The 26,432-nt window shown below is 52.6% G+C and overlaps 1 protein-coding gene across 2 annotated transcripts in view; it reads left to right on the forward strand.

The window, feature by feature from the left end:
• The first annotated feature begins 475 nt into the window (after window positions 1–475).
• Window positions 476–26,432, forward strand: part of ARRB1 (arrestin beta 1) — a 90,921-nt gene continuing 64,964 nt past the window's right edge. Inside the window, exon 1 of one of the 2 annotated variants that reach the window (XM_030828634.1) lies at window positions 476–852. In XM_030828634.1, coding sequence (XP_030684494.1) covers window positions 833–852 — 20 coding nt within the window. In that variant the 5' untranslated portion in view covers window positions 476–832. The remainder of the gene's footprint in view (window positions 853–26,432) is intronic. The other variant, XM_003254706.3, reaches the window with a different exon arrangement.

Raw genomic sequence — 26,432 nt, forward strand, 5'->3', positions numbered from 1 at the left:
CGCGGGTCTCCGCTCAGTTCCCCAGTGTCAAGGCAGTCTACTGCCCCCTCCGCCCCTTCTTCCTGTCCCTGTTGGGTGGCTGGGTGTTATCTTTCCAGTAGAAGGGGGTGGGGTAGGGTAGAATGGGGAAGGGTGGAGCACAGGGCGAAGGCCTTGCCAGGCATCCCGGGGTCTCCAGCTAAGAGAGGGGCCGCAGGGAGCGCGGCCTCGGGGTCTACAGACCCTCGGCTTCCAACCACCCGCACACACAAAGGCTGCCCCGGCATGCGCGGGAGAGCGCGCTCGCACCCACGGCCGTGCGCACACACGCACAACTGCACAAAGACGTGCACACTCCTCCATCCACACCAATACACTCCCTAATAGGGCCCGCACACAGCCGTGCGCCCTCACGTACACCACACCACCACACACACACACACACACACACACACACACTCTCTCTCACACGGACTCTCACGCGGGTGGACCCCCTCCCCCACCACAAACGCCGACCTTGGGGCCCTGACGCGTCCCGCCGCGCTGCCCTGGCTCGCTGGGCGGCGCGCACACACGCAGACGCACACACACACGCACACACACACACGCGCGCACACACACACACACCCCGCGCGGTTCCACGCCCCTGGCCGCGGCCCGGGCGCTGCGCTGCTCGACGCGGCGGGCGGCGGGCGGGGACCGGGGGCGGGGGCGGCGGCGGCGGCGGCGGCCGGGAGAGCGGAGGAGGCGGAGCAGGGAGCCGGGAGCGGGCTGGCCCGCGCTCCTCCTGCTGGCCGGGGATTTTCCAGCCTGGGCGCTGACGCCGCGGACCTCCCTGCGGCCGTCGCGGACCATGGGCGACAAAGGGACCCGGTGAGTGCAGGGCGGCCACCCGGCGCGGGGCGCGTGGGGGCGACCTCGGCGAGGACACGGGCGGGGGCTCCGATTGCGTCCTGGTTCTGCGTTCGCGGCCACCCTGGGATCTAGTACCAGCTCTCCTCCCCCCGAGGTCTCCTGTGTGGTCTCCCCCGCAGGGCCGTGGGCGGGGGCGACCCAAAGGGCTAGGGCCGGGCCGCCCCTTGTGGGCCGCGGATCCTGGCCCGGACACACAGCTCGCTGACACCCAGCATTGGCCGGCAGCCGCAGAGACGCACGGAGGCAGGTTGACACAATACACGCACGGGCACACTAACCCGTGGCACAGGCATGCTGGCGCACACACTGGCAGCCACTGGCACACGCTCATCACATGCAGTGGCACGCCGTCATACACGCCTCGGTCAACACATTCTTGCTGACAGCCTTGTTGGCATGCACAGCTCACACTCCAACACACACCAGTTCTAACACACCCTCGTGCTGGCACACACGTGTGGGCATACACTGATACGCACACTGTCACCTGCACTCGCTGTAGCAAACACTCTTGCTGGCACACAAATCACCCTCACTGGCACACACATTTGTGCTGGCATGTCTCACCAACACAGCGGAGCGCAAGGCCACACCAACACTGACCCCCATAGACATAATCAGACTGATGCCCTCAAAGACTGGCACCCCACAGGCATGAGCTGCTAGCCCAAGGCCCGCTGACACACACGCTTCAGGCCCCACATGGCCAGAAGTGGAAACACACACATCACACAGGTTAGAGCGCCCCACCCCCACTCCCAGCCTGGGGAAAACAGATCCCATCCCATCCAAATAGATCCCATCCATCTACTCTGTTCCCTTTCCCTCTGATCTCCTGAGGAGTGGCTGGCCAGGGACTGTTTTGAACCTAGGGCTGGGAGAACCCCTCCCGTTCTCCTAGAACCTGGCCTGAAACACTCAAAAAGAATCAGTCTATGCCTCTGAAAGGGGAAACTGGGACAAAAGGAGGAGGGGGCTGGAGCAGGACAGCCCCTGGGGGCAGCCCTTCAGACAGGACCAGCCCTGGTCAGGGGATCAGCGTTGCCACCCTATTTTCCGCTTTGCCCTCCCCACCCCCTGAGTGGGCACAGCAGCCTCTCCCTGGGCTCCCCCTCTTTCTCATTGTTTTCTGTCTTTCTCCTCTCCTATTCTTGTGTCCGACTTCTGCCTCCTTCCTTTCCTCCCCTCCCCTCTCCTCGTTTCCATTTATTATTAAGCTCTTGCTGTATACGAGGCATAGTGTGGGGGATCAAAGATGCGCAAGGCCCACTCCTCCCCTGAAGGAGCTAACAGACTAGAGAGACACCACCCCAGAGGGCACCACCTTTCAGGGCCACTGACAAAGCCATTTCCCACCCACTGCCATCTAAGACTGTCTCTCAACAGTGTGAGAAAGGGCTTGCAGAGATTTCCATTTTCTAGAGGAGGAAACTGAGGCTCAGAGGCAACTCAGGCTCTTAATGTTTAGAAACTACTTTCCAGCCATCCTCCTGACAGCTCTTCCAGGAGGTTAATTTTCCTCTTCCTGTTTTCTAGCAGAGGAACCAGAGGGCTAGAGGTCATGTGATTTGTCTAAGGTCAAAAGGGGCCAGAGGCAGGGCGGAGGCTGCAGTCCACTTGGTCATGTCTCTGTGGATGGCCCTAGGGCACTGCCAGGCCCCCATGGGCCAGGGAGGGGTGCCCTGCTCTGTGCTGGAGGCCCAGGCTTTGGGGGGGACGGCGGAAGATCATGCTGTGTCTGCATGCACCTTGATGGCTAGTCCCCATTGCAGCTGGCTGGCCAGCACTGTGACCTAGGCCTCTGTCCTCAGTAGGAAGGTATGTGACTCCCTCCCCAGTCACATCCATCTGCCCTGAAATTAAGACCCTCTTAACTCATGACATCAGGCTTTTCTTCCTGCAGGGCATAGCAGGGAGTCGGAGCCATTCTCCACTCCTTTGTCCTTCCTAGGCTGCCTTGCGATTGGGGTGACTCAGCCTCTCTTGGGTCTCTCTGTACCTCTCTGTTACTTGGGGGATAAGTGTCATTGTTGTCCTGCTGACATGATTGTCAGGAAGATTTGGACACCATGGGCTTCCGGGCACCTGTTGGAGACCCTGTCTCTGAGGCCAAGATATTTTCCATGGCTCCCCCTGCCCTGCCTCAAACTCACTGGTGGACCTTTGGGACATTGGGCAATTGCCTTTAGTTTTCCGGACCTTAGTTTCCCATCTGTAAACTGGAGCTATCAATACTTACATTTTAGGGCTTCCCTTGTACTTACTGACTTCACTGGGCAGGGGAAGAGGCACTGCCTGAAGCCTGGAGCCAAGGCCTGGCTAAATCCACCTGATGGTGGCTCTGACCTCCCCTTCAGACTCTCCTGCAGCCCCATGAGGCCTTTCTGTCCCTTTCCGGACAGTTTGCTAAGTAATTTGGAAAAGAAGGGCAAAATCGGTAATGGGCTGTACCTTGTCTTTTTCCGTAAGCCGTGAGATTCTACTTTACCTATGACTTAGGTAAAGATTCTTAGAGGTAAAGATTCTTAGAGGAATCTGCAGATATCAAAAACTGAACATCAGGAATCATCGCAACCATCCCTCCATCTGGAATTGCACCCCCATATGAAAGTGACAATGAAAACTTATCACAAACTGTCACTGCCCTCTAGGAACTCCCAGGGTCAAGAAGGAAAGAGGTGTTAAATACCTGGACAGGGCTGTGCGGGGTGGTTCACGCCTGTAATCCTAGAACTTTGGAAGGCTGAGATGGGCAGATTGCTTGAGCTCAGGAGTTTGAGACCAGCCTGGGCAACATACCAGCTCTACAAAAAATACAAAAATTAGCTGAGTGTGGTGGCACATGCCTATAGTCCTAACTACTCAGGAGGCTGAAGTGGGAGGATCACTTGAGCCCTGGAGGTCAAGGCTGCAGTGAGCCATGATCATGCCACTGCATTCCAGCCTGGATGAGAGAGTGAGACCCTGTCTGAAAAAATAAAAACAAAATACCTGGACAGGACTAATCACAGGGCAGGAGTATGATGGTTGCTGTAAGGTGCTCTGGGAACAATGATATATTCATTCAACAAATGTTGATGAGTGCCTTCCGAGTGCCCAGGGCCTGGGGATTCAGCGAGGAAGGAGTCTACTCTGTCCTCCAGGGGTTTAAAGCAGAGCAGGTGGTCATAACGCAGGGTGACATGTGTTGTGGGAGGCTTAAGGAGAAGTCCCCAACCGAGGCCCAGGCAGGGAGCATGGCACAGGAAGCTCTCCTGGAAAGGAGGTGGCGTTGGAACTACTGAGCTTCATCTGGAAGGATGAGTAGGCCAAAGGGGCGGGATTGGGAATGATATTCCTGGCCAAGGGTGCAGAATGTGCAATGACTTGGAGGCAGGAAGCAAGGCGTGCACCCTGGGGCCTGGGCTGGGGATGACAGTGAGCCTTAAGAGGTAAACACAGACCGGTCACCAGCAGTCTGGGAATGTCAGGCTAAGGAGAGAGCATTTTCTCCTGAAGTGGATGGTGATTCAGAGAAGAGTGTGAGGCAGCAGAGGGCTGGAAGCAGATGTTTTCGTTTCAGAGAGATGTCTTTGGCAGCGCCAAGGAGGGTGGATGGGAAGAGCAGGCCTAGAAGCAGGGAGACCAGTGAGGAGGCTGGGGAGAAACCTGAGAACTAAGGCTGCGAGCTCTGAACTTAGGCTGCAGCGAGGAGAGAGCTGAGAAATATGAATGTGAATAGGAGGTGGAGTCCATCAACCTTGCTGGTTGACTGGACCTTTGCCAGGTATCTGGTGTGTGTTAGAATTACACGCATAATCTCAATGAATTCAACTGTAATCTAGTAGTGTAGTGATTGCTGTCCCCATTTTGCAGATGAAGAAACAGACTAGAAGAGATTAAGTATTTGTTCACTGCCATTCAGCCAGCAAGCATAAGAACCCAGGCCTATTGACCCACAAAGCCCTCTCTGCTACTCGACGCTTTTGCCCAAGAGAGGGGGCCTTGTCTGGCTCACAGTTGGCCTCCCCAGCAGCTCCCAGCCTCAAGTTGTGCGTCCTTTCTGGGCCTTGCTGTTTCCACTAACTCAACAGACAACATGAAGGATCAGATTTAGACAACAGGTGGGACTTCCTGAGAGGCAATGGTAGGGAATGGAATTTCCTTTCCTGCAGATGAACTCCTCTTTTTTCAGAGAAAGGAGGGTGATGAGGACATGTAATCACCAGCTCTCTGTGAACTTTGGCTGTCATTTCTCTTGGTGGTTAAGCCCTGTGTGACCCATCTTGGCTGGAACATGGGGAAGTCCTGTGGCTTTGGCCAGGGCTGCTCATGGGGCTGCTGGGAGTGGTAGCATCAAGCCTGGCCCACTGTCTCTAATCCCTGATTCCAGGACAGCCTCTGGGCTTCAGACTTCTCCACTGCTCTCTTCCTTCCAAGTTTGGGCCTCCTTGCCTGAGGCTGACGCCTCCCGTTGGCATGGGTCCAGAGGTCCTGAGTTGTGGGCTTGCCACTTCCAGGGCTTCTGACACTTTGGGGTGGTGGCAGTAGAACAGCAGGCTGGGAGTCAGCACACCCCAAGTGAGGTGCTGGCCTCTACCCAGCCATCCTCCACTACTGCCAGAGTGCCCTCGCCTACCATCTGGCTGAGGCCTGCATGGCTGGGAGCAGCTTGGTGAGGGAGCCAGGGCAGTCTGTTCTAGGCTGGACGTAGTGGGGCTTCTGCGTAGAGGGGTCTGGATCCTGGGGTAAGGATCAAGGTGTGAGGCAGGGCTTTGGAAATGTGGATGAATGACATCGCATAGGAAGGAGGTATAGAGTATAAAGAGAGGATAATTAGGGACAGCCAGGGCCTTGGAGAGCACCAGTGCCTGGGCATGGAGAGAAGAGGGAGGAAACTGACGGAAGGCCATATTCTTGGAGCCAAAGAAGCAGGGACAGACCCACAGAGGATGAGCTAGAGCGAGACCCCTCAGATTCAGCCAGAAGGCAGTAGCTGGTGGCATGGGTTTTGGTGGAGTGGTGAGGGCAAAACTAGGCTACAGCAGGCAGAGAGGAGTGGGAGAGGACCCTGCTTTTCTACATGCCTGGAGCAAGGCTTGAGCCTTTTGGAGGAAGGACATGAGGCCCTGGGCTGGGAGCAAGCAGTGTGGTGGCAGGCAGTGAAGACTGGGTATGGGAACCTAGGGGTTTTATCTCATCCACCCCCTCCCTCTGCCTTATGTCCAGAGGCAGAAGACCACTGCCCTGTGCTGTCCTTTCAGGCTCAGGCTGAGGGGTTGGGAAGTGTGAGCTGGTCCTGGGGAAGACATGCAATGTGCTGGCTCCAGAAAGGAGGGGTGTCTGACTCAGGTGAGGGACTTGGAGGAAGGCTTCTTCAAGGAGGTAACCCCGGAGCTGGGTGCTGGAGTATGAGAAAGACTTAGGCAGGAGTAAGGTGTTCTAGACAGAAGGAAGAGCCTAGACCAAGGTGCAGATACTGGGTGCAGGTGTGGGAGTGTGAGGGGTGAGGCTGTGGAGGAAAGGGCAGCCTTGGCCAGCAGGCCTTGGATGCTGGAGTGGGTGGTTTCAAGGTACTTTCTTATTCATTCATACCTCAGGCTGAGTGAGCTCCCCATTTGGTGAGCAGCTTGTGGTTCAGGGCTATTTCTGTTTCTCAGTTGATGCTTCCTTACCCACGCTGGGTCTGCTTCCCCAGAAGATGCCTGGCAGAGGTTTGCTGAACTGGACTGAACATTTTTTTCCCTTCTTGCTTTTGCTATCGGTCCAGGGACTCCCTAAGTGCTGAAATTAGGCCTTTCCCGTTAGTGAATCCTAAGACTGAAAGCGATATTTCCCACATTAGGCAAGTTCTCAAAAGAGAGGGTGGGGTCCTGACTCCTCCATCAGACTGGGAAGTCCTGAGGGACAGGGTTATACCACCCCTATTAGCATGGGGCGCCTGAGCGGGAGGCCTGGGGCTCCCTCATCTGATTGGCTTTTGCAGGTGGGAGCCATGTCCCCCTCCTCAGACTGGAGACTTCTGAAGGAAGGATGTCTCCTCCATCACACTGGGGGCTCCTGAGGTTGGGGCCTTGTCTCCCATGTGAGCCCTGGGATTAGAACAGGTATCATCGCAGATGGTCCCTGGGCGCCCTGTGTTCTTCCCTCCCATGTGGACAGGATGGGTCCTGTCCCAGGGGTGGCTTGAGTCCTAGTAGGGGGTTGGAGAACAGAGGGGGTTGGCAGGACAGGGTGGCTGCTTTTGAGAGGGTAACAAAGGACTCTGTTGTCCCAGCCCCCTCCCGCCTTCCCTAAGGGGCCCTAGCAGGGTCATCTCTCGGGAGACGCGCCTCCTCCTTCCTGGGACTGGCCCCATCTTTAGTCCCACTTCAGAAGAACTGCTTGTTCCTTCCCAGGAGACCTGGTGCCAGATGAGGCCCTTGGGAGTTGGACAAGACAGGTCCCCAGAATTGTGTGTGACTAAGGTCACCGCAGGAACTGAACAGCTTTTCCTCTGCCTGGGGCTGGGCAGCACCTGGCTGAGGCCACAGTTGAGCTTCTGCCTCCCTGCACCTGGAGAGGGATCTGCTGGTCTAAAGGGCCTTCAGCACTGGGAGCACTGTGACTGATGTCGAGTCAGCGGGAGGCAGGATGCAATGTCTGAACCATTCAGTGGTTCAGCAGCCCGTGTATGGGCCTGGATGAGGCAGGAGGTCCCTTTCATGCTGGCCCTGGGCCTGTGGCCCACAACCAACTCACGTGGTCCTTGTGCGGCTACACCCTTCCCTCAGCCTTGCAGGGAGGCTTGTTGAACTGGACTGAACTCTTTCTTCCCTTCTTCCCCCATCACAATGGGGGCTCCTGAAGTTGGGGCCTTGTCTCCCACATGAGCCCTGGGATTAGAACAAGTATCATCTCAGATTGTTCCTGGGCACCTTCTCTTCTGCCTTCCCGTGTGCAGGATGGGTCCATCCTAGGGGTGGTTTGAGTCCTAGTAGGGGGTTGGAGAACAGAGGGTTGGACAGAGGATGAGCAAACCTCTGCCAGGTTTGTTCCCTCTTCACCCTTGCCCCTGCCTTGTGCAAAGGGCATGGACAGGTTTTGGCACAGGGCCAGGGGAGGGGTGGGAAGTAGACTGCTGGGGCTCACTATCTCAGAAGGGTCCCAGAGGTATGCTCTACTGCTTACTTATTGCTGTGTGACCTTGGGCATGACATGCACCCTCTCTGGGTCCTAGTTTCCCTATGAAGTCAAATCACGTGAGAGGCCCTTCTGCTAGCAGGTCCAGGAGTGACCTTTCTTCTGGGCGGCCAAAGTGGAAGATTGAGCAGCTCAGGCCTCTGCTACAGGCCGGTGGGACTGAGACCACCAGGGAGTGTGTCCTGGGTGGGGATGGGTGTTGGGTGCTGACGGCCTGGAAAGAATTGGCTACTGCTTGAAAGGGTGGTGCTGTCTCCCATGGTGTCAGGTCCTTGAACAGCAGTCGTGTTCACCTCCAGGGACGTAAAGCATCTGTAGCAGGTCCAGGGTGGTGGCTCATGCCTGTAATCCCAGCACTTTGGGAGGCCGAGGCGGGTGGATCACTTGAGGTCAGGAGTTCGAGACCATCCTGGCTAACACAGTGAAACCCTGTCTCTACTAAAAATATGAAAAATTAGCTGGGCGTGGTGGCGGGCGCCTGTAGTCACAGCTACTCCGGAGGCTGAGGAAGGAGAATAGCATGAACCCGGGAGGCGGAGCTTGCAGTGAGCCGAGATCACGCCACTGCGCTCCAGCCTGGGCGACAGAGCGACAGAGCGAGACTCCATCTTAAAAAAAAAAACTCAGGTAAGGAACACTTCCTCCAGGAAGCCTTCTCTGCTGCTCTGGGGCCTCCTCTGGGCACCTGCAGGCCCCTCGGTGATCTGATTAGCATGGATTATTAGCAGATTAGCATAGCGGTTAGGCTCTGGGAAGAACCAGATTTCCTGGTTTCCAGTCCCAGCTCTGACACTTACCAGCTGGGTGGCTTCCCTGATTACTTAACCCTTTCTCTGCTGTGGATCCCTTATCTGTAAAATAGGGTAGTAGGTTGTCATGAGGACTGAGTTAAAATTAAGTAAGATAAAGCAAAGAAAGTCCCTGTGAAAGGTTAGTGTTATGCGGCTGTTATCGCTTATATGACCTCTCACCGACCCTGCCTCCCTCACCCAGCTGTGAGCTCCCCCAGGGAAGGACCCTGTTTGATTCATTTTTTTTGAGGCTCCCAAGGCCTCATTACAAGCCTGTATTATTGCTGGCTTTCAGTACCTGATTGCTGACTTGACCACATACAACAGCTTTCCCATCCTTCAAGGCCTGGATCACATACGTGCACCTCTTCCTCTGGGAAGCCCTCACTGGATTCCCAGCTCTTTGTGACCTTCTTGTAATCTCTCTCTCTCAGCACTCATCCCTCCCTCCCTGCATAGGTCCTGGTTATTTGCACACTCGTGATGTCATCTTGTGAGGTCAAGAACTTTTCAAGAGCATCTGGCCTGGATCTGCTTGTCCCCAGCACCTGCGCAGACCTGGCATGCCGCTGAGCTCCATAAATATTTGTTCAGCCAAGACATTTCACTGGGAGGAGATATTCTAGGGGGTGGGCAGTGTGGTTGGTGAGGACTATAGGACATCATTGCTGATTTCAAAATATCTCAAAGTAGCCCAGAGCCATAGGAATTAGATTATTCTTTGCGACCTAAAGGGCAGAGGTCACTGGATGTCCAGCTTTACCTTGCTTGAAGACTGTATTTTCTGACAACCCGAGCTCTCTAGGAAGGGGATTGGCGGCTCATTCCTGCCTCTGGGCCTGTGTTCCTGCTGTGCCTCTCTGTCTACTTGTTCCAATCCTACTTCCTAAATAGGTGCCCCAGCCACGGAGCCATTCTCTCCCGGCCTCCGGAGGGCGCGCTCCATTCTTCATCCTCATCGTCAGTCATGTACTGAGCCTTTCCCGGGTGTGGGCAGTGGCATGGGAGAGTAGGGAGTCCCCCTTAGGATGGACATCTGGGTCTGGCCGCAGTGCCTCCACTGTGGTTTGACCTGGCCTGAGGAGGGGACCATGGTTTCCGATGACCCACCAGTGATCAAGGAGCTCTTTATTCAGCTGGACAGCCTCCCTTGGCTGGCAGAGCACAGAGCTCCCCATCGGCTCCCCACTGGGCAAGTACTCAGAACCCACCTAATTACTGGGGACAGAATTCTGGGCACTGCATCCAGCAGGCTGCGGTCATAATCAGCTAATTAAACCACCCAAGCATTGCTCCTTGGCCCAGAGCAGAGGGAAGGGGGGTGGGGTGGTGAGGCTGGGAGGAGATGTAACAGGGGAGGCTCAGAGATGGGTCTGCAGAGCAGGGCTGGGAGAGGGAAGCAGGAAGTGCAGAGGGAGGGTGAGAAGCAGGGAGAGAGGCAGGCAGATGCCCAAAGGTGCCATCTGAGGAGAGCACCCAAGTGGGGTGAATGGAGGGCAGGGGCTCTGGCCTGGGAGACAGGGATCTCACTTCTTCACTGTCCCTGTGTTGCCATAGGCAAGCTGCTTTTCCTCATTGGGCCTCAGTTTCTCTATGTGTCAAGCAGGAAGTAGGAGAAGCTTTGGCCTAGAGGCTCCCTAGGACCCTTTCCTTCTCTCATTAGGAGAGGAGAGGGCGTGAGCAGCAGTGTGATTCTGGCAGGACAGCTTGGCCTCTGGCAGCCCTGCCTTCTGGAAGTGGCAGACAGTGTAGGAGTCTGAGCCAGCCCAGACTGGGTGGGAAGGGAAGACAGCTGGGAGCAGCAGTCTGCCCACCTGGCTCCCCAAGCACTTCCCACCCTTGAGCCTTGGTCCTGTCTTCGGGACTGTCCTGTGGTTCCCAAACTAGTACTCAGCGAGGGACTCTTTAAGGCCGAGGGCTCCCTCCCCGGGGCTGGGCAGTGTCATTTCCATCTGTGTAGGAATTGCCCAAGTAGCACCCTCAGAGAGTGTGGAGGAGGGGCTCCCAGAGCTAGAGGCAGGAGGTTTGGAGTTTGGAATTCAGAGTTAGGCAGACTCTGCTCTACTGCTAACTTGCTAGCTCCATGACCTTCAGCTTGGGTCTTAAACTCTCTGGCCTCAGTTTTCTCCTTTGGGAAATAGGTATAATAATATTAATGGGGTTGCTGTGGGCAGAGAGGGTAAGGGCTTCATAAAAAGCCATTGTTGGCCAGGCATGGTGGCTGACGACTGTAATCCCACCCCTTTGGGAGGCTGAGGTGGGTAGATGACCTGAGGTCAGGAGTTCGAAACCAGCCTGGCCAACATGGTGAAACCTCGTCTCTACTAAAAATACAAAAATTAGCCAGATGTGGTGGCACACACCTGTAATCCCAGCTACCGGGGAGGCTGAGGTGGGAGGATTGCTTGGACCCGGGAGGTGGAGGTTGCAGTGAGCTGAGATCTTATTATTGTACTCCAGCCTGGGTGACAGAGTGAGACTCCTTCTCAAAAAAAAAAAAAAAAGCCATCGTCATTCAAGACTGAGAGTGGATCTCAGCTCCCTCCCTCTCCCATGTCCCCTTCCTTCTCTTTCATCCCTCTTTTCCATGGTCCAGGGCTGTGTACACAGCTGAGTGCATAGGGGTAGGGGCACAGGGGGTGGGGGCTGTGCCGGCCAGCGGAGAAGCTCCAAGGAAGGCAGGAAGGGAAGTGAGATTGCCCAGGGCCAGCAGCAGCAGTGTGGTGCTGGGGCAGCTGGGGCCCCTCCCCTCTGGCCCCTAACCCACGGCAGATGCTCTAGGAGGAAGTGGGGAGAGATTGGGGAGCAGGAAGCTGGGGGCGGTTGTGGAGGGAAGTCCCTTGGCATCCTGGCCCCAGGCTCCTCTTTCTTAACCCTCACCCCTGTGCAGAGCCCTGAGCCTGGCTTTCTGCCAAGGGAGCCAGCAGGCCACTGTTTCACACACTCAGAAAACAACAGCCTTCCTGGTTCCCAACCCCGAGTAGGAGGTGCCTGCTTGGAGCTCAGGCACTTGGAAAGCAGCGCCTGCTACAGGGTCTGCCAGGTCTGGAGGAGGAAGCAAAAGAGAAGAAAGACCCCCAACCCCCACAGCCTCTCCTCGCAGTGCTGGGCTGAGACATGCCAGGGACTCTGACTCCAAGGCAGCTGGTTACATAACTGAGCATGCCTCCCTGCTCCTTTCCTCCCTGTCTCCCCAGAGGGGCCTTGGAGGAGGTGCTGCATTGCTCAGAATTCCTGCACCCAGAAGGTCGTGGGGAGCATCCCCCTGCCTTGGATAGTGGTAGTGCCGCCCACAGCGTGTAGAATGGTGAGCCGTGTATGCTTCCTCAGTGCAGGCCTCTGGGGTTGGCTCTGAGCATTGTCCCCTCCAACTCTCTTGGGAGCAGAGCTGCAAAGGGGAGAAGCCTCATTAGAGGAAACAGGCCGAGTCCTGAGATAATTTGCCTGCAAACTGCCCCCAGAGGGCAACTGGCCTCTGCCGCCAGAGGAACAAATAGCTAGCATTTTACAGTTTGTTCCATTCAATTCCACAAACATTTCTCCCTCCAATCAAGGCATGTCCCGAAGTGGCCGGACTTGTCCCAGTGGTGTGTCTCTCTCCGAGTGGGAAGGGGATTTACGGAGCAGCTCTGCTCTGCCTCCCGCCTGAGGCTGCCCTTTCTCCAAAGTTGAGGGCCTGGCCTTCCCAGGTTCTGGGTGGCAAGGAACCTCATGACATGGAACACTATCTCCCTGGGCCTCGGGCTAGGAGTTTTCAGGGTTAGCTTATATCGTTTCTGTTAGGCCATCGCTGCCCTCCTGAGGAGGTTCCAAGGAACAAAGCTTTCTCTCTATGCTACACCCCAGGCCCAGTGCTGGGCACCTGAAATATGAAGAGGACCCAGACAATTCTCTGCCCTCATGCTGCTCAGATGTGTTGGGAGAGATGAAATAGATGATCACAACCGCTGCCAGAAGAGGGGTAGTGGGCACCTGTTTACAGCAGGGACAAAACAGGGCCAGAGGTTAAGGATCAGAGGCAGCTCCCCAAAAGTAGGGACCCACGAGCAGGTTGGAAAGTGCATTTGTGTGAGCCAGAGGTAATACTCTTCCTGGCGGTATCTCTGTGACGTGTTTTCATCCAGGACTGACTTCCTTCAGCAGACTTGAGAAACCTACTATGTGCTGGCATAGTGTCAGGCACTGGTTTCATCTGCTGTCAGTAAGGAGTGTCTTGGGAATGCAGACTGCTTGAGAACAAAACAAACCAGAGTGAAAAGTGAAAGTTCTGCCACAGGGCATCACAGTGAGTGTTTCGGCCTGGAGAAAGAAAACGGGGTGGGTATATCAGGAGACACTGGGCTCAGCAAACCTGCCATTGGAAACCAGGGTCTACTGTCCTGAGGGTATGGAGAGGAAAGCTTCCCTCCAGCCCAGGAGACACTGCAGAGATCTGATGGCTCTTCCCAGAGGAGCCCATGGACACGAGACAGTTGGGAAACTATGTCTTAGGAAAAACAGCTCCAGGCTTTGGGGCTGGCAGCCAGGGGCCATGTGCCTTGGTCTCTACAGATTGGAGGGCTATCTTTGGGCACACTGAGGCCACGTGGAGTGGTGGAGAGGAGGCAGCAGGCTGGGGTTCTCACCTCCCCTTTACCAGTAATTGCATGTCTGTAGGCAAGTTTTCCAGCCTCTGGAGATAATGTGGTCATCCTTTCTCAGTTACAGCTGTGCTAATTAAGGCACCCAGCACATTAGCAGGGCTCATCACTGGTTGATGTCATGATGGGTCTCTATTGCCCCAGGGTCCTGGGAGAAACCTAGAGACATTTTAAAACTCAATAAGGAGATTTTTTTTTTTTGCAACAGATTTTTTTGACATTCTAAAAATGACAAAAATGGTTACACATCATAATCAAGTGATTAATATGCATTGTCGTTTCTCCCTGCGCTGACTGTTCCACAGCAGCGATTCAGTACAGCAGCGATTCACTATGCATACTTGAAACAATCCAGCCACCTCTGATGTTCACCATTTGCAGAGTAAACTTTGTAGTAGGAAGAACTTTCAAAGAACCATGACCTGGCCCCACACTGAGCCCTGACCCAGCGTACAGAAAGACCTGGGTTGCTCTGACCTCAACTTCCATTTGAGTGTAGAGCTGGATGGGGGTGTGCCGAGCTCCCTGGAGAAGAGAAACCCATTCCTTCCTGTGGGCAGCCCCAGTTCAGGGGATCCAAACTGAATGGTGATAGAGACATGTCTCCCAAAGTACTGTTCTCCTCATTCTACCGCCACTGGCTCAGGTCAAGCCCCACTCCTGGCCTGGATCATTACAGTCGTCTTCTAGTTGCTCTCTTTCTGCTCAGTCCCAACCCTCCAAGCCATCCTGTTATTCTGAAATTCACATCTGGTCATATCCTTCCCAGCCTAAAGCCTGATCCACTGCTCCCCATCTCCTATGGGAAAGTCCCCATTCTCTAGGTGGCACTGGAGGCCCTTCAGGATCTGTCCCTAATGTCTCTTCCACACTCCTTTCCCAGCTGTCCCCACCACACTGCTAACAACCTGGCTGCATTGACTTTTTTGGATCTTCCTCAACAGTCTTTGTACTTTTTCACACCTCTGTGCCTTTGCTCAAGCCGATCTGTTTAGCTGGAATGCCCTTCTTCCTCTGGTGAAATATTCCTTATATTTTCAGGTTGAACTTAAAGACATTTCAGGATGGGTGCGGTGGCTTACACCTGTAATCCCAGCACTTTGGGAGGCCAAGGCAGGCGGATCACTTGAGTGCCATTGCACTCCAGCCTGGGCAACAGGAGTGAATCTCCGTCTCAAAAAAAAAAAAAAAAAAAAAAGACATTTCAATGAAGTTCATTGAACAACTGCACAGGGCACCTGCTCTAGACATGAAGCCCTCCCTTGACTGCTCCCTGCACAGGTAGAGTGAATGGCCTCTTCCAGGCTCCCTTAGCACTGTGCAGGCTTCCCAGATGGCACTTTATATTGTAGTTGACTGCTAATAAGTCAGTTCCCTCTCTGCTCGAGGGCAAATGTGTATCTCTTGTCTCTTGGACTCCCAGCTCCTGACTGGGGCCTGGCACAGTGTGGGGCCAGACTTGGGTTGGGGAGTGAGTCAGGGAAGATTCCCTGGAGGAAGTGAGCCCCGAGCTGCTGACTTAAAGAAAAAGCACCCTTTCCCTGTTCTTACTTACTTCCTGGTCCTGGTGCTGAGGGAAAACAGTCAAAACTTTTTTTTCCTTTTCTGTTTTTCCTTTGAGATAGGATCTTACTGTGTCACCCAGACTGGAATGCAGTGGCACGATCATAGCTCACTGCAGCCTCGAAGATTTTTTGTGGAGATGGGGTCTCACTGTGTTGTCCAGGCTGGTCTCAAACTCCTGGGCTCAAGAGATCCTTCTGCCTCAGCCTCCCATAGTGTTGGGATTATAGGCATGAGCCACTGTGCCTGGTCTGAAACTGACTTTGTAAAGGGAAATGTGTGGCTTTTGAATTGAGGGATGGAATTTCCTAGCCTGGAGATAATTAAATAAGGCTTAGATCTCCCTCTCTCCCTTCACACATTTCCTGAATACCTGGAACATGCCAGACACTGGAGCTACAAAATGAATTAAGTAAAACATGTCTGTGTTTTTCTGTCTCCATAATGTTCATGCTGAAAACTGCCCTTTCCTTTTTCTGTTTCATTGGATCAAGTTCAAATCTTAGCATGTCACTTGTAACTCTGACTCTGGGCACATTGTGCCAACTTTCTGAGCCCTAGTTTTCTTATGCATACCACGGAGGTGATAATATTCCCCTCATAGGGTGGTGATGGATCATGTGTGTGAGGGACTGAACAGCTGCCTTTGACAGTGGTTTCTCATTGAGTGGCAGCCACTCTCCGACTGGAAGTTTCTTGAGGGCAGTGACCATGTTCAGTAGATAAATGTGTCCTTAGAGCCCAGCCCAGGGACCAGGCATGCAGTACATGAGGGTCATCAGCCATCCCAATTTTCCTGGGACAGTCTCAGTCCTGCATCTCAGGAAACCCCTCAGCTCACTCCTGGGCAAATCAGGACTGTGGGTCACCCTACAGTATCTTCTCATAAAGATTCGTAGAATAGGTATATCCACGAATTAAGCAAGCATTAGTGAAGGACAGGGGTGGGACTTGAACATGCCACGGCAAGCACTGGGTGGCTGCCTTGGGCGCTGAGAGGAGTCAGCAGAAGGGTCTGGAAGGCTTAGCATGTAGACAGTGGGAGGTAGGGATGGGGCCATCTACAGCTTGGCAGGGTGTGGGGAGGACATCAGGCCCTGAGTCTGTAAGGTGACTGCTTTCAAACAGATTTCAGGCTCCCAAGGGCCATGTGCTCTTCCTCAGACACATCCAGAGAGGGCGTGGTTGATTCTCACTTTTTAAATTTCTATTAAATATATTGAGCCCTCAGCCGCTCTTCCGCCTTGGTAGCTGGAGGCCTCTTCTTCCTCAACCCACTGAGTCTCGGCGTGCCTGCCCACTGCCTTCTGAGCTGTTCATGCCAGACTGAGATGAGACAGGGCAGAGGCATGGGCTGCGAGATGGGAAAGCAGGGCTGCAGGCTCGTTCTCAGGCCCAGCCCCAAACACTGAGTGAGCCTTGGTTTCTCACAGGGTATCTGTGAGTTGTCATGTGTGGAAAGCCCCTTGGCGTCTTTAGTATGCAATAGGTGCACAGCAAGTCTCATGTTTTGTCCCTGTCTATAAAAGGGGGCCAATGAAGCTTGCCCCGCTCACCTCCTGCTCACCTCCAGGACTGTTGTGTGGGCCAAACGGGATGTGGGAACATTTGGTAAACTGTATCATGTCCTACAAATGTTTGAGGATGGGGTTCTTAATAGGGCAGCCCTTGCCAGCCCAGGATTCCAGGCCCAGGATTCCAGCCCAGGCATGGAAGGCTCCTCTTGGGGATGTGCCCCAGGATCACAAAGAAATCTGGTGGTGCTGCCCTTGTTGCAGGCAGGTCCTAGACTCAGCTGAGCTCTGCTTCTTTTTTTTTGTTTTTTTGAGACAGGGACAGGGCCTGGCTCTGTTGCCCAGCCTGGAGTGCAGTAGTGCGATCATAGCTCACTATAGCCTTGACTTCCTGGGCTCAAACAATCCTTCCTCCTCTGCCTCCCGAGTAGCTGGGACCACAGGTGTGCGCCACCATCCCAGGCTAATTTTTTTTTTTTATTTTTTTTTTTTTGAGACGGAGTCTCGCTCTGTCACCCAGGCTGGAGTGCAGTGGCGCAATCTCGGCTCACTGCAAGCTCCGCCTCCCGGGTTCACGCCATTCTCCTGCCTCAGCCTCTCCGAGTAGCTGGGACTACAGGCGCCCGCCACCATGCCCGGCTAATTTTTTGTTTTGTTTTGTTTTTAGTAGAGATGGGGTTTCACCGTGGTCTCGATCTCCTGACCTCGTGATCCGCCCGCCTCGGCCTCCCAAAGTGCTGGGATTACAAGCGTGAGCCACCGCGCCCGGCCCCAGGCTAATTTTAAAATTTTTTGTACAGATGTGGTTTTGCTATGTTGCCCAGGCTGGTCTTGAACTCCTGGGCTCAAGCAATCCTCCCGCCTCAGCCTCCCAAAGCGCTGGGATTACAGGTGTGAGCTACCACGTCCAGCCAAGATCTGCTTCTTCTGAAACCATGGCAAGAGAAAGACAGACAGACTTGGACCTACTGTAGGGAGGGTTAAGTAGCAGCGGGACTCCGAACAAGAAGAAGGAATGTCTTCCGGAGCCTCATCTGTCTGTTGGGCTGGAGGCAGGGCCTTTGTGAAGGCGAGTGGTGCTCAGATCGCCTCTGGGCCCTTCCTCCAGCCCCGAGGCGGATTCACCATGAGGCTGATGCAGCTTCAGCTTCCAGCCCTTCATGCTCCAGGGCCCTTTCCAAGGCCTAGCAATGTGTCCATGTGCTTAGGGGTTTTGTGAAATTTGCAAAAGGAAGATATTTTTGTACTCTTTAAAAAAAAAAAAAAAAAAAAACCTTCCAAGCTATATAAGCTTTAGGCGCCCAAGCCTGGCTCTGCCCTGCTGTGGCAAGTTTTCCTTTGGGCTGGGATGTTGGTGCCACATCTGCTGCATGTCCTCAGGGGGCTCTCATCCCACAGCAGAGATCTGTCATAGGTTAGAGCCCTCCCTGCAGAAGCAACACCTGAAAGGCATCCAGGGGCGCCAGTTCTGGGGCAGGCTGAGCCTGCAGCTTCACTTGCCATGTAAATTAGAGACTGGAAAGGCTTCTCTGACTTCAATCTTACTGTTCTGCAAAATGGAGATAAGACCTTCCTGGAAAGGTTAAAATAATGAACCATAGGTGAAACTGCCTGGTTTAGCCCCAGGCTTGTCCTGGGAGCTCAGGAAATGCTGATGAAAGCTGGATGGAAATGGCTTAGGGGAGCCCATGCCTTTCATTGGGATAGAGTCTGTCCTGCTGTCTGTTAAATTCACCTGCTGTGTGCCAGGCCTGGTATTAGGCTGTGGGATACAAGCTGCTGGGGTGAGGTGGTCAGATGAATCAAGAGGGTGAAAGTCGTTATAAACTGTGGAGCATGGCTTGCCTGGGAAGGGGCTATTGTAACCAGGATGGGGCCCCCTTTTTTTTTTTTTTTGAGACAGTCTTGCCCTGTCACCCAGGCTGGAGTGCAGTGGTGCTATCTCAGCTCATTGCAACCTCTGCCTCCCGGGTTCAAGCAATTCTTCTGCCTTGAGTAGCTGGGATTACAGGCACATGCCACCACGCCCAGCTAATTTTTGTATTTTTAGTATAGACGAGCTTTCACCATGTTGGTCAGGTTGGTCTTGAACTTCTGACCTTGTGATCTGCCCACCTCAGCCTCCCAAAGTGCTGGGATTACAAGCGTGAGCCACTGCGCCCGGCCGGGGTTGGGGCCTTCTGTGGGAGTTGGGGCAGAGTAGAAGTCTGGACAGGCCTTTCCTGCTCCTGGGACTGGGTCAGGAGTCTGGCTAGTCTGGTGCCTGAGCGGAGCTGCCAGGGCAGGCCGAGCTGACCTTTCCTGCTCAGAAAGGAAGCCAGGCTGGCAGGATGTGGTGCATCCCTCTGCAGAGTCAGGGAAGGGGAATTTGTTGGCAGCAATGTCTTGCCTTCTGTGCTTCCCTAAGACAGGTGGCTGTGGGGAGGGCTTCGAGGAACAAACATGGTGTCCGGCTGGGTTTCAGATCCCACCCCTACTGCTTGTTACGCCTGTGACCTGGAGACGGTTACATCATCTTTCTGAACCTCGGTTTTGTCATCTTTAAAATGGGGGTAATAAAATCCTTTCCTCACCCCCATAGGGTTGTGGTAAGGCTTAAATGAGATAATGCAGGGCTTAACACAGTGCCTGGTACACAGTAGGTGCTCAATACATGCTGATTGTCCCTCTCCTGCCCCATGACCCTCATCAACTTCTGTTTTACACTTCCCCGTTTGTCTGTGCCCCCAGTTGGTTGTGGGCTCCCTGGTGGCAAGGACTGAGTTTTGTTCACCAATCATTCTATTCCCCAGCCCTGGCACAATGCCTTCAATACACCCTGAATTGGTTGGCAAGAAGCTGCACTGGGCCCAAAGAAAACAATGTTAAGTTTTAGCCGGAAACCTGCTTACAACACACCTACTGTGTGCTCCTGCCAGAGTACTTACTGTATGGTTTCTGCCCTGCAGAGCTTGAATGCCACCCACAACTGTGGCTCTGCCCTTCTAGACAAGTGGCTTTGTTTTTTTCTTCAGAGCACTTAGCACCTGCTGTAATCAATTTGGTGAGTCAAACTCTGTAAAATATTTGAAGAGATTTATTTTGAGCCAAATATGAGTGACCGTGGCCTGTGACACAGCCCTCAGGAGGTCCTGAGAACATGTGCCCAAGGTGGTCGGGGTACAACTTGGTTTTATATATTTTAGGAGGCATGAGACATCAATCAAATACATTTAAGGAATACATTGGTTTGGTTCAGAAAGGTGGGACAACTCAAAACGGAGGGCAGGGGTTGCGGGGAGCTTCCAGGCTATAGGTACATTTTTTTTTTTTTTTTTTTGAGATGGAGTCTCACTCTGTCGCCCAGGCCGGAGTGCAGTGGCACGATCTTGGCTTACTGCAACCTCCGCCTCCTGGGTTCAAGTGATTCTCCTGCCTCAGCTTCCTGAGTAGCTGGGACTACAGGTGCGCACGACCACACCTGGCTAATTTTTGTATTTTTAGTTGAGACAGGGTTTCACCATATTGGCCAGGCTGATCTCGAACTCCTGACCTCATGATCAGCCTGCCTCGGCCTCCCAAAGTGCTGGGATTACAGGCGTGAGCCGCTGCGCCCGGCCAGCTATAGGTAAACTTAAACATTTTCTGGTTGACAGGTGGTTGAGTTTGTCTAAAGACTTGGGATCCTTAGACAGGAAATGTTCAGGTTAAGATAAAAGATTGTGGGGACGAAAGTTCTTTTGAAGTCTTATGGTGGCTGCCCTTAGAGACAATAGATGACAAATGTTTCCTATTTCCTTTAAAAGGTGCTAGACTTTTAGTCAATCTCATCAGGATTGGGAGGGCCTCGAAGAAAAAGATCTAGCTATGTTTACAGACACAGATTTTCCCCCACTAAGGATGGCTTTGCAGGGCCATTTCAATATATGGCAGAGAAACATGTTTTGGGGTAAAATATTCTGATTTTCTTCCTTATCTCGTAATTGTCACATGTGTCCCTGTGAAGAGACCACCAAACAGGCTTTGTGTGAGCAATAAAGCTTTTTAATCACCTGGGTGCAGGCGGACTGAGTCTGAAAAAGGAATCAGCAAAGGGAGAGAGATGGGGTGGGGCAGTTTTATAGGATTTGGGTAGGTAGTGGAAAATTACAGTTAAAGGGGGTTGTTTCTTGCGGGCAGGGGCGGAGGTCACAAGGTGCTTGGTGTGGAGCTCCAGAGACTTATTGTCCAGGAGAAGGAATGCCACAAGGTAAGGTCATCAGTTAAGGCAGGAACCAGCCATTTTCACTTCTTTTGTGGTTCTTCAGTTGCCTCAGGCCATCTGGATGTATACCTGCGGGCTTGAGCTCAGAAGTCTGACAGTAATGTTATGCCAGAGTCAGATGGGAAAGTAAGTCACGACATGTAGGGTTACATAAAACCCACCTGATGAGTTTCACTCGAGTCTGTGTGAGGAGACCACCAAACAGGCTTTGTATGAGCAACAAGGCTGTTTATTTCACCTGGGTGCAGGCGGGCTGAGTCCGAAAAGAGAGTCAGCGAAGGGAGATAGGGGTGGGGCCATTTTATAAGATTTGGGTAGGTAAAGGAAAATTACAGTCAAAAGGGGGGTTGTTCTCTGGCGGGCAGGGGTGGGGGTCACAAGGTGTTCAGCGGGGGAGCCTTTGAGCCAGAATGAGCCAGGAGAAGGAATTTCACAAGATAATGTCATCAGTTAAGGCAGGAACAGGCCATTTTCACTTCTTTTGTCATTCTTCAGTTACTTCAGGCCATCTGGATGTGTACGTGCAGGTCACAGGGGCTGTGATGGCTTAGCTTGGGCTCAGAGGCCTGACAATGAGAATTCATGGTTTGCAGAAGATGACTCCTCAGACCCCTTAGACAGGAATTTGGGCAAGATAAAAAAAAAAAAAATCAGACATGGCCAGGCATGGTGGGTCACCCCTGTAATCCCAGCACTTTGGGAGGCCTAGGCGGATGGATCTCTTGAGGTCAAGAGTTCAAAACCAGCCTGGCCAACATGGTGAAACCCTGTCTCTACTAAAAATACAAAAAAATTAGCCAGGCGTCATGGCAGGCGCTTGTAATCCCAGCTACTTGGGAGGCTGAGGCAGAATTGCTTGAACCTGGGAGGTGGAAGTTGCAGTAAGCTGAGATAGTGCCACTGGGCGACAGAGCGAGACTCCGCCTCAAAAAATAAAAATCAGATTTTAGTTCTCAACGTCTGAAATATGCCTCTCCCTGCTGGAACGCAAGTGCTGCAGGAGCTGTGTCACCAGGTGCCAGTGCCTGGCACGGGGGACACGGGATATTTTTGTTGAATGAATGGCTGTCTTTCTTTTTCTCTGAAGTCCAGCCGGGTTCAACTTCCAGCCTGGTTCAACTTCCAGCCCAGCTGCTTTCTCGTTGGGGAAAGTTCCCTGCCACTTTCATTCAGCTTCAGTTTCTTCATCTTTAGAATGGGAAAATAGCTGTACCACATAAAGCAAGTGCTCAGCCGGGCCTGGAACAAGGTAATGATGCCAGGTGCTATTTTTCAAATGATTTCCAAGGGTCCTTTCAGTTCTGACCTTCAGTGATCTCTCTGCCTCCAGCTTGGAGGAGACTGGGGAGAACATTCCATTCCTAGCAGACCCTTTCTTTTGGCCTCACAATGGATTTGAAGCTCTGTGCAAACTGTTTATATTTCTTAGGCAGAGTTTATTACCCAGCAGGGCCTTCTGCAATTAATTACAAGCAAAGCAAATAACTTGTCCTTAGGAGGCTGGGCTTGGCATAAACATTTACATATAGCCAGGGGCCAGCCCAGGGGCTGGGCTCTTTCCTGCAGCCTTTGGAACAGAGAGATTAGAGGATTAGGGTGGTGTGGGGTGTTATGGGGTGGGGTGGGGAGAAACAGCTTTCCTTTAACAGCTTTTCCTGGACTCCTCCTTAGCCCTTGAGATGCTGTGCTTATGCTTTCTTTCAATCTTCCTAATTACCCAAGTAGAGTCCCTGTTTGTAGTTGAGGAGCTGAAGGCTCAGCTAAGTTCAGCAATTTGTCTGAACACACAGCTTGCAGGAGCAGCAGGATCTGAAGGTTCACATGGCAGCTGTGTAGGTAAATAGACTAGAAGAGAGAGGCTAGAAGTTGGGAAATGAATGATAGATTGTTCGTTCATTTATTCATTCCGTGCAAATTTGTCAGGCCTCTGTCATGTGTGAAAGGGAGTCTGAGAGGCAGTAGTGACTTTTTTTTTTTTTTTTTAGAGACAGGGTCTCAGTCTGTCATTCAGGCTGGAGTGCAGTGGTGCAATCATGTCTCACTGCAGCCTCGAACTCCTGGGGTCAAGTGATCCTCCTGCATCAGCTTTTCAAGTAGCTAAGACTTGTAGCACAGGTATGTGCTACCATGCCTGGGTAGTTTTTAAAATTTTTTGTAGAGATGGGGTCTTACTATGTTGCCCAGGCTGATCTCAAACTCTTGGGCTCAAGCAATCCTCCCACCTTGATCTCCCAAAGCACTGGGATTACAGGCATGCACCACAGTGCCCAGCCAGTAGTGATTATTGTGACTGTTCGTCCCTACATGGAATATCAGAAACCCTCTGAGGATGGTCCCATTAACAGGCTAATGTGTGGCAGAAGGCGGTTTCGTGGAAGGCCAGGAAGGCAGTGGTCTGAGTAGTGGTCATAGTCACACCATCTTATACAAAAGGACAGCTTGAGTGGATGTAGTCTTTATAACAGGAGGGGCTCTGCAAGGACGACCCACTCCTCCCATCCTAGAATCTGGAATTCTAGATCCCTGAACCCTGCTTTTAGGCAGAGATGGCTCAGAGAAGGTTTGGCCCAAGGTTACACAGCAGCAGGGTGCAGTGGCTCACACCTGTAATTCTAGCACTTTGGGAGGCCGAGGCAGGAGGATTACTTGAGCCCAGGAGTTCCAGGCCAGCCTGGGCAACATGGTGAGACCCCCATCTCTATAAAAAATACAAAAAAATTAGCTGGACATGGTGGTGCGTGCCTATAGTTCCAGCTACTCAGGCGGCGGAGGTGGGAGGATCAGTTGAACACAGGAGGTTGAGGCTGCAGTGAGCCAGTGAGCCGTAATTGTGTTACTGCATGTCAGCCTGGGTGACAGAGCAAGACCTTGTCTCAAAAAAAAAAAAAAAAAAAAGGTTACACAGCAGGAAGGGATGGTCCCAGCGAAGTGCTGTTTCCAGTGTGTTTACATTTGAGAGGTGCAGTGACCGATTTGCATGGGAAACCCTTACTGGCTGCCCCACTCTCTTCAGGGCTGAGTTCAGTGTTTCCTGATGGCCCTCTCAGCGCAGCCATTCCCATTCCACTCAGTAGTTTTGCTGTGCAGATCTCTGGAGCCATCTGCTGGGGGCCATCTTCCTCTGTGCACTGAGGAAAACTGGGATCCAGGGAGGACAGGAGCAGGGCACTCCTGTCTGTACACATCTCGGATGTGGTATGCCTGGCCCCTGGCCCTGGATCCTGGGACTCCTTGGCTGGACAGGAGCCCATCCCAGAGGGTGAGACTGCAGCCTCCAGGCCTCTGCAGCTTCAGACTATAGTAGAGTCTGGGACTTGGCCTGAGCTGTCCACACCAGGTGGCCAGCAGTTGGCACAGAGCCCAGCATGTGGTAACAGATGCCCAGGGAAGGCGTGACACTTGGGATGGGTGAATGGCTGGTGGGAGACAAGGATGTAAGAAGGGCACTTTTGTTTGGGCGGCAGGGGCTTCAGTTCAAGTCACCATCTGTATCACAAATGAACCGCAATGTTGTCTTCTGGGGAATGGGGATGAACAACTGTCCTCACTCACAGGGTTTTAGGGAGGAGGAACAGGCAGCATCTCACTATTCACAATAGCCAAAAAGTGGGAACAGACAGCCTAAATGCCCATCTGCAGATGAATGGATAAACAAATGGTGGTATATCCATGCTGTACAACATTATTCACCCAGGAGAAGGAATATACTGATCCATGCTATAAAGTGGACAAACCTTGCAAACCTTATGTGAAATGAAAAAAGCCAGACACAAGAGGTCACCTATAGTATGAGTCAACTTGTATGAAATATCCAGAATAGAGAAATCCATAGAGACAGAAAGCAGACACTGGTGGTTGCCAGGGGTTGGAGAGAGGAAAGAGTGGGGAGAGACTACATAGTGAGTAAGGGGTTTTACTTTGGAGTGATGGAAATGCGTTGGATCTAGATAGAAGTGGTGGTTTTGCACAACGTTGTGAATGGACTAAATGCCACTGAATTGTTCACTTTATGTATTTATTTTATTTTTATTTATTTATTTGTAGAGACAGGGTCTTGCTGCATTGCCCAGGCTGCTGTCAAACTCCTGAGCTCAGCTAGGTGCGGTGGCTCATGCCTGTAATCCTAGCACTGGGAGGCCGAGGTGGGCGGATCACCTGAGGTCAGGAGTTCGAGACCAGCCCGGCCAACATAGCGAAACCCCGTCTCTACTAAAATTACAACAATTAGCCTGGTATGGTGGTGAGCGCCTGTAATCCCAGCTACTTAGGAGGCTGAGGCAGGAGAATCGCTTGAACCCAGGAGTCAGAGGTTGCAGTAAGCCGAGATCACGCCACTGCACTCCAGGCTGGGCGACAAGAGCAAGACTCTATCTTAAAACAAACAAACGAACAAACAAACTCCTGAGCTCAAGTGATCCTCCTGTCTTGGCCTCCTAAAATGCTGGGATTACAGGCATGAACCACTGCACCCAGCCAGTTGTTCACTTTAAAGAGGTAAATTTTATATTATGTGAATTTCACCTCAATAAATTATTTTTTCTGCTGGTTGATGTGGTTCGCACCTGTAATCCCAGCACTTTGGAAGGCTGAGACAGGAGGATCGCTTGAGTCCAGGAGTTAGAGATGGTCCTTGGCAACCTAGTGAGACTCTGTTTCAAAAAAATACATTTTATAAAATTCTTCTTTTTTTTTTTGAGACGGAGTCTTGCTCTGTCGCCCAGGCTGGAGTGCAGTGGCGCCATCTCGGCTCACTGCAAGCTCTGCCTTTCAGGTTCACGCCATTCTCCTGCTTCAGCCTCCCGAGTAGCTGGGACTACAGGCGCTCGCCACTGCACCCAGCTAATTTTTTGTATTTTTAGTAGAGACGGGGTTCCACCGTGGTCTCGATCTCCTGACCTCATGATCTGCCCACCTCAGCCTCCCAAAGTGCTGGGATTACAGGCGTGAGCCACCGCACCCAGCCTAAAATTATTCTTAAAAATAACCAGAGTCTGGGCATGGTGGCTCACGCCTGTAATCCCAGCATTTTGTGGGGCCGAGGTGGGCAGATCACTTGAGCCCAGGCGTTTGAGACAAGCCTGGGCAACATGGCAAAACCCTGTCTCTAATAAAAATACAAAAATTAGGCACGGGTGTGGTGGGGCATACCTGTAGTCCCAGCTACTTGAGAGGCTGAGGTAGGAGGTTGAAGCTGTAGTGAGCCATGATTGCAGCCCTGCACTCTAGCCTGGGCTGGAGTGACACCCTGTCACAAAAAAAAAAAAAAAAAAAAGACAATAATTTAAAAAAGGCAGCGTGTGTTAAGAGGGGATAGGGTTGCGATGAGACATGGGCGTTAGGGTGAGACTGCCGGACACGGTGTGTGGGAGAGAGGCTGTGGCAGGTAAGGGTGCTGAGTGGGAGGCAGAGTGGTTAAGACCAAGGTTGACTGCCAGACTTCAAAGCTGTGTGGCCTTGGGCAGGTTATTTAACCTCTCTCTGTTCCAGTTTCCCTGTCTATAAAAGAGGAATAACAAAATTTTTATTATGAGAATCTTAATCTTTTGTTATGGAAATCTTAATGTTTCCATTAGGATTCAATGAGTTAATATTTGTAAAGTGCTTGGCACAAAGTAAGTACTACGTG

The sequence above is a fragment of the Nomascus leucogenys genome, chromosome 15, assembly GCF_006542625.1.
Source record: "Nomascus leucogenys isolate Asia chromosome 15, Asia_NLE_v1, whole genome shotgun sequence".
Taxonomy (NCBI): domain Eukaryota; kingdom Metazoa; phylum Chordata; class Mammalia; order Primates; family Hylobatidae; genus Nomascus; species Nomascus leucogenys.